Genomic DNA, 12,387 nt, shown 5'->3' with positions numbered 1-12,387 from the left:
GATAATTATCAAGTTAAGAATGCAAGCTCTGAAGACAAACTTCCAAATCCCAGCTTTGCTGTTTATTAATTGTATAATCTTAGGCAATGTACTGAACTACTTAAGTTTCCTTATCTGTAAAATGCAGATGATGATAGTACCTGTAATAGTATTATTGTGAGGATTAAATGAGATATCCTGTAAAAGCTTTTACCTTAGGGCCTAGGACACATAGTAAGCAGTCAATAAATGTTAAAATTATTGCAATAATAAAATAAAATCAAGAGGGCGCCTGGGTGGCTCAGTCGTTAAGCGTCTGCTTTCGGCTCAGGTCATGATCCCAGAGTTCTGGGATCGAGTCCCACATCGGGCTCCCTGCTCGGTGGGAAGCCTGCTTCTCCCTCTCCCACTCCCGCTGCCTGTGTTCCCTTCTCGCTGTGTCTCTCTCTGTCAAATAAATAAAATCTTAAAAAACAAAACAAAAGAGAACGTTCTCTATATCCAGGTTTTAAAAAAATAGACATTTGTTTAGGGTAACAAATAATGAATGTCAGAATTTAGAAGCCATACATTATTTCAGTCTTTTATTCACCTCATTGTCTGCCTCTTTGGAAAGACTATTTATTTATTTATTTATTTTTTATTTGATAGGTCATTTTTTTCTCCTGCACTATTCAGTTGATAGTTCTGTCACAAATAGCAATACGGTGTTCCTCTCAGGAACTTTTTCTCTGCTCTCATGACATTACAATTAGCTGGTTTTAAGATTTAAAGTATTAATGCACATTATTTACTTATAAATTATTTTAACATCTGATTAATATTTTGAAGTGATTCTGATATTGTTTCTTTACTACTTACTATTTTATTTTATTTTTTTAAAGATTTTATTTATTTATTTGACAGAGAAAGACACAGCGAGAGAGGGAACACAAACGGGGAGTGGGAGAGGGAGAAGCAGACTCCCTGACGAGCAGGGAGCCTGATGCGGGACTCGATCCAGGGACTCCAGGATCATGACCTGAGCTGAAGGCAGTCGCTTAACCAACTGAGCCACCCAGGCGCCCTACTACTTACTATTTTAGTATTAGCAACTTCTCTGTATCTAGTTTTTTCTTTTCTTTTTTAAGAGTTTTTATTCTAATCTGTTATATTTAAGATTATGTTTCAGTAGGTTAAAATATTTCATTTATTGATATTTCAAATGTAATATGTTATATATGGAAGGGATAAATAGTCCATTGTATTCTCAGTAATTGGTCTTTTCTGTCACATCTGAGTCTTCAGTATATTGGCTTAGAAATTAGAAATAGCATTTTAAGGTATTTTTGGAATATGCTATGCTAATATTAGTTTGAGTGGTTATGATCCTTAGTAGTGATTCATTTTATTAAAATAATCCTCAGTGGTAGGATTTCTAAATATCACTCTAAATCACTTTATATCAATTAGAACTCTTTGGGTTGGAAATAATAGAAAATTTGGTCCAAATTGGCTGGCATAATTAAGAAGCCCAGTAGTAGGGTAACTTCTGACTCAGTTATGTTAGCATAGATTGGAGCTCTTCCTCTCTAGTTTGTTTTCTAAGGTGTTAGCTTCAGCTTAAGGCTGGCTCCCTTTGTGGGAGCAGGGTGGCCACCAGCAGCTTCTAAGGATACCTTGTCCATGTCCAGAGGGAGGGGGAAGGGGAGAAAGAAAAACAGTAGAAGTATTTCTCCCCCAGTATTTCTCTCCCTCAGGATACTGAGATTGACTCTTGGCTAGGGAGAATGCAGGGTTCTGTTTGGCAGTCCATTAGTACCATTGGAGTCAGGAGTGGTGGGTTTTAACTGTTGTAGGGAAGACTTGGGTTTAGGGTCAGTTTAGCCCTTTACACTGAGATGAGAGAAATATTTCCTTGACACTAGAAATAGCTATAGTTGAAATCTCTAAGGCCATCCCTCAAAATTTCCCTTATAAATCTCCAGGAACATTTTCGTTTGAGAAACACTATATTTATTTTCACTTTAACCCTTTAAAATTTCATATTACTAGCTACTAAAATTAATTGTTTTATTTTTTTCAGGAAGATGGTGATGATCTTCTTTTAAAAGCTGAGAAAGAGAACCGCCAAAAGGTGTCTGGAATCCTTCAACGGGTCCTCTTGCTTTTCCGGGCAGCTCGGTGTTCTTTTCCTGTGGCACAGTGGTACATCTTGCAGTTGAGATGGGCGAGAAAAGTCATGCAAAAGGTTTGGAAATGTCTTAGTCACTTATGTGCTATGTTAAACTATTTAAATCTACTACTGTTTCTTCATATTTACAAATACTTAGAATCATGACATTTTCCCAAGGAATCCTACCCTATAAATCCATAGATTTCAGGTTTGTTTATAATAAGCAAGCCTGTCATCCCCTTCTACACTGACTTCAGCTGAGCCATAGCTGCATCCTTACCTGATGTGCGGCCAGACGGGACATCTGCTCATATGTCCCTTATCCAGCTGCAAGTCCTTTGTAGGCCTGTTGTCTGTTTCTATGAAATGTGGAAATAAATATTATTAGCCCCGAATATCTTTAATTTGGCCCTTGATTAAATGTTTTTGTTTTTAAGTAGGCTCTATGCCCAGTGTGGAGCCCAACATGGGGCTTGAACTCAAGACGTCAGATCAAGACCTGAGCTGAGATCAAAGAGTTGGATGATTAAGCGACTGAGCCACCCAGGCGCCCCAGCCCTTGATTATATATATATATATATTTTAAAGATTTTATTTATTTATTTGAGAGAGAGAGAATGAGAGAGAGCACATGAGAGGGGGGGAGGGTCAGAGGGAGAAGCAGACTCCCCGCCGAGCAGGGAGCCCGATGCGGGACTCGATCCAGGGACTCCAGGATCATGACCTGAGCCGAAGGCAGTCACTCAACCAACTGAGCCACTCAGGCGCCCCCTTGATTATATTTAAAACAAGAATTTACAACTTTTTTTAGTAGGAACCTTTAGACTTTGAGAAGTTACCAAGTTGTTTTTGAAAATTAGACTTTTTTTTAGAAAGAAAGGTTTGTAAAATTTGCTTACAGCTACCATAAAAATATAACATGAAATTGTACCCTTTCTGTATCTTGTCATCCCAAAGTTGTTTTTATTTTTTATTTTTTTTTAAGATTTTATTTATTTATTTGAGAGAGAGAATGAGAGACAGAGAGCATGAGAGGGAAGAGGGTCAGAGGGAGAAGCAGACCCCCTGCTGAGCAGGGAGCCCGATGTGGGACTCGATCCTGGGACTCTAGGATCATGACCTGAGCTGAAGGCAGTCGCTTAACCAACTGAGCCACCCAGGCGCCCCCCCAAAGTTGTTTTTAAAGCATGTTTACTAAGAAGGGCGAAGAGTTTTCCTGTGTTATTGAAAGATTGGTTTTAATAGTTTCAGGATCTACTGAGCCTGTTTATTATAGGAAACTTCATTTTATTAAGATTTTTTATTTTTATTTTTTTATTTATCTGAGAGAGAGAATGGGAGACAGAGAGCATGAGAGGGAAGAGGAGGGTCAGAGGGATAAGCAGACCCCCCGCTGAGCAGGGAGCCCAATGCGGGACTCGATTCCGGGACTCCAGGATCATGACCTGAGCCGAAGGCAGTCGCTTAACCAACTGAGCCACCCAGGCGCCCAGGAAACTTCATTTTAAAAATTGTTTAAGTAAACAGTTTTCTACAATGAAGTTGAAAATTAGATTTGCATAGAAGTTTGATCTTATGTACAAATCCTGACAGTAATCTCACTTAATCCAGCTTTAACTAATTCAGCTAGCGTTAAGACTTTAGTGACATAGCTGAAAACATGCCTCCTAGGAATAACAGGCCATCGACTAGAGCCTTTGTATGTAGTCATTGCTACTCTGATTGCCCAGTGCCTCGTGTGACTTGTGGCTTATCTTTAAGGCTTGTTATCAACCCCTGGGCTATATACAGAAGGACCATAAATTCCCTCTAATTCACTATTCCTCCAATTTATGTGATAGTTTTATTGTTAGCCCATGAATTTATTGATCTTGGGAGAGATACCAAAAATGTGGAGATCCATTCTTACAGAAATATTAATGATTTATAAGTGATTCCCTATATTGCTGTTTTCCCTACCTCCTTCATTTATACTTTATTGGGCATATAATCTAATTACAAATTTGGTTGTAGTAAATTGATGTTTTCTAAATTGGTTGGAATGGTGGAACACTTGTTGCTACCAAAATTATAAGGTCTTTATTCATGAAAGCAAAAAAATCACATTTCTCATTAAGTTGCATACCAAAATATGGACTGTTGCTGTAGGAATCTGAACGCTTGACAGGGAGCAGAGATCGGATTACAAGAAACTCTTGAGTGTGGCTAAGAAGTTTGTGCTGGTTGTTAGCAAGAGGCTTCCCCTGAGCAAGTGATTCAAAAGACAGCAGGGCGAAAGCTATGATGCCTTTGTGATTTATTCCCAGAAATCAATACAACCACTTTGTATTCTGTTGATTAGAAACTAGTTACTTAGAATGATCTACAATCCAGGTGAGGGAAGTTAGGCTCTACCTCTGAAGGGAGGAGTCTTAAAGGATTTGTGGACATATTTTAAAACCACCATACTCTTATGCCAATGTTAACAATAATTCCTTATTAATATCTAACACCTGGTCCATAATAAAATTTCCCTGATTTTGAAAATGTTTTTTTTAAAGTAGGTTTTTTGGAATCAAGGTCCAACTGAAGTTCACCCATGTTTGGTTATGAGATTATAGGAAGGACTATATTATCAAGTCTGACTCATAAGAATCAACAGACTTACCCAGGATCAAACTTTATACCAATGATTTCAAGGATATAACTAAAAGACACAGGTGAAACCTGCAATTGCATATGTTGTTCCCAAGGTTTTTCTTGCTGTGGAAGAATGTGATCTGGCCTCTGTTTAACATCATGACGCAAAAGAGTATCAGTTACTGAACATCTCCTTTTTTATATCTCTTTAATTATATAGCTTGTGTGACATTTTCAGTGAGCCATACTCCATAAATCCATGCATGCTACGTTTATTTATAATAACCAACCTAGCTAGGCTCTGTACATCTAGTAAATACTGTTCAATTGTTTGACAAGAAGTCTGTCATTAGCATGCTTACAAGGGGATTTGATAAGATCATGTCTTTATGGAAGTGAATAGAAGAGGGAGAAAGTAGATTACAAACCTGCTGCTAATCCTTTTGTTTTCAGGTTTATGTCTCTTAGATTCCTTTTCTTTTATTCTGTAGCAGTTTCCTTTAATTTCTTTTCTCTTGTTGATTTGTAGAGAAATTTGTCCTGTACCATATTCTGCATGTGTTTGATAGTTTATCCATTTAGTATCATTTAATTTATTCCTCTTTCCTTTTATTTCCCCATAAACTAGTAATTACTCTATACTCATTGAGGTACAGAGGCTTGATCAGGTTCACATTTTCTTAGAAATGGGTCCTTCATAAATGGTATGGTATACTTCCCTGTTGCATCATATCATTTGACACACAGGACTTTTTATCTCACTTTTAGTGATGGTAAGAGGGATTCATGAGTTTGGGTTGTGTTTTACCCACTCATGTTCTCCTTCAGCCCAGCAACTTTTTACCTAATTGAACATTTATTGATTATCCTTGCTGGAGTCATTACTTTATTAGGAGTTGCCAGATGGTGACTTTCTAATTCTGTCACTTAAGTTTTTTAAAAATTATATAGGTAGATATAACTTTTGTTGTATTTATTTTTAGGTACTGCACATAGTTTTGTTTTGGATGAGAGATACTTAAATATCTTTTTTTCCTTTATTATGCCTTTGGGGAAAGTCAGGACAAATAGCATTAAATTCTTTTTATACAGGCAAAACTGAGTGATGAAAAAAATTTGATTGAAATCTTCTTTTCTCTTTTTGTGATCTAGCCTAGTGAATTTCTTTCTTTTTTTTTTAAAAAAGATTTTATTTATTCATTTATTTATCAGAGAGTGGAGAAGCAGGGGGAGCGGCAGGCAGAGGGAGAAGCAGGCTCCCTGTTGAGCCAGGAGCCCAATGCGGGACTTGATGCCAGGACTCTGGGATCATGACCTGAGCTGAAGGCAGATGCTTAACCAACTGAGCCACCCAAGCGTCCCTAGCCTAGTGAATTCTTGAATTAAATTTGTGAGCTAAGTTTCTGAAAGTACAGCTCATTTCAGGGATATTTTCTTACATAGTATAGGAACCATGCTGTGTTTTCCATTCTATATGGTTTATCTTACCTGCCTTGTTTGTTCCTTTATAGCTTCCTCAAAAATAGATTTAGATCACTGATAACTAACATATTCTGTCATTCTTTCAGATTCGAATGAAAGGGTCCCTTCCTTCATTGAGTCCTTTCCCTCAGTCATTACTTAATTACTGTAAAGGAGGTATAGCATTCTTTCGACCTGGAGCAGCTGGAGACCACAAGCTTGATGAAGTTTCCATTAAAGCAATAGGTTTGTCCAAAATGAACTGCTTGCTTAGAAATTAGGCCCAAATATTAATAATGATATAATATAAACAGTTGATTTGGGGAAGTTTCTATACAATGGAATACTATATTGGCAATGAAAAGACAGTATGTGTATGTTACCACCATGGAAAGATAACCAGGATACATTAAATGAAAAAAAGACCTAGGTTCAACACAGCATACATAGTATGATTATATATGTCTTTGTGTACTTTTATTGCTTTTAATTAAAAAATTGTTTAATAGTGGAAAGTATGTCTCTAGTATTGAAAAATTTTAAACTTAATTGCCTATCATAAGGGATTTTCCAAATAAATTAACTATACAGTATTAAGAGCTGTGTATATTGGTTTTGAACATTATCTACAATACGCGATGAAGCTTAAAGCAAGTAAACTTCTAGTAAATAGAGTAAGTTATTTACTCTAAAAATGTTTTCAATATTTTCATGCAACTGCCCATGCATGAAATATTCTAGAATAATGTACATAAAAATTCTGAAAGGATTTTCATGACTTTTATATAAGGTGTTGTCAATGAACATATGTTTCTTTTATAATCAACAAAATAAGGACATTTATTTTGGGGGAAAAAATGAGCAGGGATGAAGTTGTTATTATATGAATGTATATACTCATCCAATTTTTCATATTTGCATTCCTGATTTAGGTTGCTTCAGAGAACTTTGTGCTTTGTGTTGGATGCTACATATTCGTGATAAGTTATCCTATAGTTGCAGGCAGTATCAGAAAGCAAGAGAAAATGTGGAGGGAAAAAAGGTATTTACTTGCACAAGAATAAGGGAAATGAACAAACATTACTTGGCAAATTATTGCTTGATAGAAGATTTTACTGTTAATAACAATCTTTCTTTTGAACTCATCCTGATCTTTCCATCTAAATTGAAAAGGAAATGTATTTCTCAATATCCTTTTAGGACCTCGAAGTGGAGTTTGATTCTTGTATGGTTGAGCACTGCCTCAGTGCAGTGGAGTGGGCGTACAGAATGCTGCCCTTCTCTCGGTTTTCTGATATTGAAGAACTTATTCAGGATCTAATTTTGAGCCTTATTGGAGAACTGCCACCAATCAGAAAGGTAATGTGAATGTAGGTGAAAACAAACTAAATGAAAATCAGAGACTTTAAAGGATTTTTGCTTTATTTTAATTAAGAATGATGTTGCTTATAAAACTCACTTTTTTAATTTTTCTGAAGGTAGCAGAAATTTTTGTGAAAGCATTTCCCAATCCTGAAGACATAAGGGTTCCTTTAAGAGAAAAATATCACTCTCTTCAGCAGAGACTCAGACACTGTGTTGTGAAAGGTAGTATTTGTCATTTCTTAGATACCTGATAGATGAATTATGGAAGATTCTCATTTTCTTTTGAAAGCATGTAATTTCTGGTGCTTATGTTTTTATGCATTTCTCCTTTCTTTGAAGATAGTATGAAAAGGCAGAAATAAGCACTCCTCCATTACCAGTTTTGCTTTGGAACCAGACAAAGCTGACTTCATGTCATGGCTCTGTCAGTTAATAGCTGTGTGATTATAGGCAAGTTTCTCAGTCTCTATGGGTCTCATTTCCTTATTTGTAAAATGGGTATAATAATACCTACTTTATGAATGTGTATTAAAAGAGGATTAAGGGGCTCATGGGTAACTCAGTCAGTTAAGTGGCAGACTCTTGATTTTGGCTTAGGGTTGTGAGATTGAGTCCCATGTTGGGCTCCTCGCTGGGCGTGGAGCCTGCTTAAGATTCTCCCTCTCGGGCGCCTGGGTGGCTCAGTTGGTTAAGCGACTGCCTTTGGCTCAGGTCATGATCCTGGAGTCCCGGGATCGAGTCCCACATCAGGCTCCCTGCTCAGCAGGGAGTCTGCTTCTCCCTCTGACCCTCCTCCCTCTCATGCTCTCTGTCTCTCATTGTCTCTCTCGCAAATAAATAAAATCTTAAAAAAAAAAAAAAAAGATTCTCTCTGTCTCCGTCTGCCCCTCCCTCTGCACACTCTCTCTCTCTCAAAAAAAAAGAGAAAGGATTAAATAAGATATATAAAATGAGCATATAGCTCTTTGCATAATGCAGATATTTTATTGAAAACTAGTATTCTTGGGGTGCCTGGGTGGCTCAGTCATTAAGCATCTGCCTTTGGCTCAGGTCATGATCCCACATCTGGCTCCCTGCTCAGCAGGAAGCCTGCTTTTCTCTCTCTACCCCTCCCCCTGCTTGTGTCCCCTCTCTCGCTGTCTCTCTGTCAAAATAAATAAATAAATAAAATCTTAAAAAAAAAAAAAGAAAACTATTCTTCCTCTTCCTTTATGGTTATTTGTATTGCTAATTTTATCCTATACATTCAAGATGCCCTTGTGGAAATTTTTTTTCTTGTGGTTAAAATATACATAATATAAAATTTGCCATTTTTAAGTATACAATTCAGTGACATTAAATACATTCACATGTGGAAATTTTTAAAGAATTCAAATTACCCTCTTTTTTTTTTTCTTTTAAAGATTTTATTTATTTATTTGACAGAGAGAGACACAGAGAGCAGGATCACAAGCAGCGGGAGTGGGAGAGGGAGAAACAGGCTTCCCACAGAGCAGGGAGCCTGATGTGGGGCTCGATCCCAGGACCCTGGGATCATGACCTGAGCCGAAGGCAGACGCTTAACGACTGAGCCACCCAGGCGCCCCTAAATTACCCTCTTTTTTAATAACTATAGTATTTAAGTCTAGTTATGTCCTGTGATTGTACATTATTGCATTAATATATTTGTTTTATATTTTTCTTTATACTTTTTTGACATTCTCTAAAATGTCCTGCTTATGTATAATAATGTTTAAGATTTTTTCTGTAGGCAGCCTTGAAAACCTTCCCTTCCTATTGTTTCCCGTTATTTGAAGTCAGAAAGGTGTTCTTGTTTCTTTGGCTAAAATTATACTCCTTTTCTCTTATTTATCACTCGGGAATGGAAAAATTATAGTGATTCTTTCTGTAATTATCTGATTTTTTAAACAGTTAAATTCTTTTTAAAAAAGATTTGTTTATTTATTTGAGAGAGGGAGAGTGAGTGCAGGGAGAGGGGCAGAGGGAGAGGGGGAGAGAGAATCTCAAGCAGGCTCCATGCCCAGCGCGGAGCCTGGATGGGGCTCCAGCCCATGACCCCGAGACCACAACCTGAGCTGAAATCAAGAGCCAGACACTCAACCAACTGAGCCACCCAGGTGCCCTGAAATAGTTAAATTACTTCTTAATTTTTTGTTTTCCAGGGCATATGGTCTTATGGAGTCTGGATTCTGTCCCTTTTATTGTTCTTTAATGGACCTTCTCTAACTTCTGCAATTCTACTTCAAAATGCGGAACATAGCTTTCTAACAAATCCTGAAGAAAGCATGCTCTGTAAGAATATGGAAATAAATCTTAGTCATCAGTTGGATTCCGTGTTCCCAGGAGGGAGTGGAATTGGGTCCCCCTTTGTCTTGAATGGAAACATTTTTTTTTTTTTAAAGATTTTATTTATTCATTTGAGACACAGAGATACAGAGAGAGAGAGAGAGCATGAGTAGTGGGAGAGGCAGAGGGAGAGGGAGAAGCAGACTCCCGGCTGAGCCAGGAGCCCGATGTGGGGCTCGATCCCAGGACCCCGGGATCATGACCTGAGCCGAAGGCAGACGCTTAACCATCTGAGCCACCCAGGCGCCCCTTGAATGGAAACATTTTAATTTACTCTAAGGCCTTTTGTTTTTTCCCTTATAGGTTCCCAAACCGAGGAAATGATGTCTGTTATTATGCATTCTATACATAAAGTGAGAGTGAAAGCCCTAAAACGTGTGCAGAGAAATATAGGTTCTTTTGAGATGAATATCTGGGAACCAGTTGAAGAAGACAAACCAGCTGAGGTTCCAGGTTTTGATAGGTTTTCCCTAGGAACTAGTTTGAGCAGGAGCACACTCACGGAACTGGGGAATTCTCTAGTCCACAGTGACGCAGATACAGCAGACAGCTTCTCGGAAGCATTGTCAGTTGAAGAAAAACGTAGGATACGTGTCTATCAAAGGTACAGTGGAGATCTCTCTCTCTTTTTTTTTTTTAGAAAGATTTTATTTATTCACTTGAGACAGATACAGCGAGAGGGAGCATCAGCAGGGGGAGAGGCAGAGGGAGAGGGAGAAGCAGAGTCTCCGCTGAGCAGGGAGCTAGATATGGGGCTCGATTCTAGGACCCTGGGATCATGACCTGAGCCGAAGGCAGACGCTTAACCATCTGACCACTCAGGTGCCCCCAGTTGAGATCTCTTAATAGCAAGCATTCACTTCCTTTGGAAAAACATATTTCCAGTATGTTCATGCAAGAGAGAAGCTGATTTCTTGTCCCTCACTGATTGCATTGTTAACAATATGAATGATAAGTGCTACCCTCCCTGACTCACAAGGATGTTAGGAGTGTAAAATGAAACTGTACATTTGAAAATTCATTAAAAATATTATTGAGATATGAAATAATTTTGCTACCTGATAGTATAAAATCAGGTAAGTAGATGAAATTCTAGAGTCCAGTGGGGGGGCATTTAGTTTAGTGGGTTTTTTTTAAGATTTTATTTATTTATTTGAGAGAGAGTGAGAGAACACAAGTAGGGAGAGAGGGGCAGTGGGAGAGGGAGATACAGACTCCCAGCTGAGCAGGGACACTGGGATCATGACCTGAACTGAAGGCAGACGCTTAACCACCTGAGCCACTCAGGCACCCCATTTTAGTTTTTTTAGTAATCTTTAGATTAAATAATTTAGGATTATTGAGTTAGCAATATTATTATTATTATTTTTTTAAGATTTTATTTATTTATTTGACAGAGACACAGCGAGAGAAGGAACACAAGCAGGGGGAATGGGAGAGGGAGAAGCAGGCTCCCCGCAGAGCAGGGAGCCCGATGCGGGACTTGATCCCAGGACCCTGGGATCATGACCTGAGCTGAAGGCAGTCGCTTAACCAACTGAGCCACCCAGGCGCCCAGCAATATTATTTTTAAGGGTTTCCAGGGAAAGGAAATTGCACATTCATCTTTGAAACTTGTCTATAAATTGTCTAGAAATTCTTACCATTTAAACTTCTGTTACTCTAGGTAAATTTTTTTCTTTATAATTCCATTATCTGCTATGTAGTTTATCCTTTTCATGACTGAAAGACTATATAATCAACCATAATCTTGTTTAAATGAAATAATTTTATCTACTTCAAACATAAATGTCTGCTTAAATCATACCTAATAGTATTATAAATGGTGTGCTTGTTTCACCAAGCAATTTTGGTGGAATACACTGGAGGCTGCTTACTGTGCCTTCTTAATAAGAAGAGACATGACACCTTCAGTCCAGGTGCCTTAACACGAACCCTTTATTTCTTTTACTGAGGGAACTAGAAATCTGTTCTTCCCTAAGGATCATGTTGAAAGGAAACAGATTTAAAAAGTAATTATGATTGGCAGTTAAAGGGTTTGCCTAACAGGTTTAGTAGCAGCAGAAAGTTTAGAAAAAATTCCCAACTTTTGTGTAGTACAGTCTTGAGGGCAGTCCTGCTTGTTACACATTGTACGGGGAAGGCTGAAAGGGGCAGATGCAAAAAACAAGAAACGATAAATTAAGATGTATATTGGTGGCTTATGATTTTTATTGACTTTATATTCCTAAATTCTGACCTATTAGTGGACCTTTTTTTTCCAGAAAATTCATGTTTTTATTTTTATTTTTATTTATTTTTATTTTCTTAAAGATTTTATTTATTTATTTGAGAGAGAATGAGACAGAGAGAGCATGAGGGGGGAGGGTCAGAGGGAGCAGCAGAATCCCTGCCGAGCAGGGAGCCTGATGTGGGACTCGATCCCGGGACTCCAGGATCATGACCTGGGCCGAAGGCAGTCA

At 37.9% G+C, this 12,387-nt stretch overlaps 1 protein-coding gene across 1 annotated transcript in view; it reads left to right on the top strand.

Moving 5' to 3' along the window:
* LOC118006533 (ciliogenesis and planar polarity effector 1-like) overlaps positions 1–12,387 on the top strand; it is a 145,687-nt gene that overhangs the window by 46,924 nt on the left and 86,376 nt on the right. The window contains 6 exon segments of the mRNA XM_034999214.1: positions 2,045–2,209; positions 6,322–6,460; positions 7,147–7,256; positions 7,415–7,573; positions 7,693–7,801; positions 10,229–10,529. Coding sequence (XP_034855105.1) covers positions 2,045–2,209; positions 6,322–6,460; positions 7,147–7,256; positions 7,415–7,573; positions 7,693–7,801; positions 10,229–10,529 — 983 coding nt within the window.

Source organism: Mirounga leonina, unplaced genomic scaffold, assembly GCF_011800145.1.
Source record: "Mirounga leonina isolate KUSES-001 unplaced genomic scaffold, KU_Mleo_1.0 Mir_97, whole genome shotgun sequence".
Taxonomy (NCBI): Eukaryota; Metazoa; Chordata; class Mammalia; order Carnivora; family Phocidae; genus Mirounga; species Mirounga leonina.
Note: the sequence above shows the minus strand (reverse complement) of the source record. Positions and strands in the feature narration are given on the sequence as shown.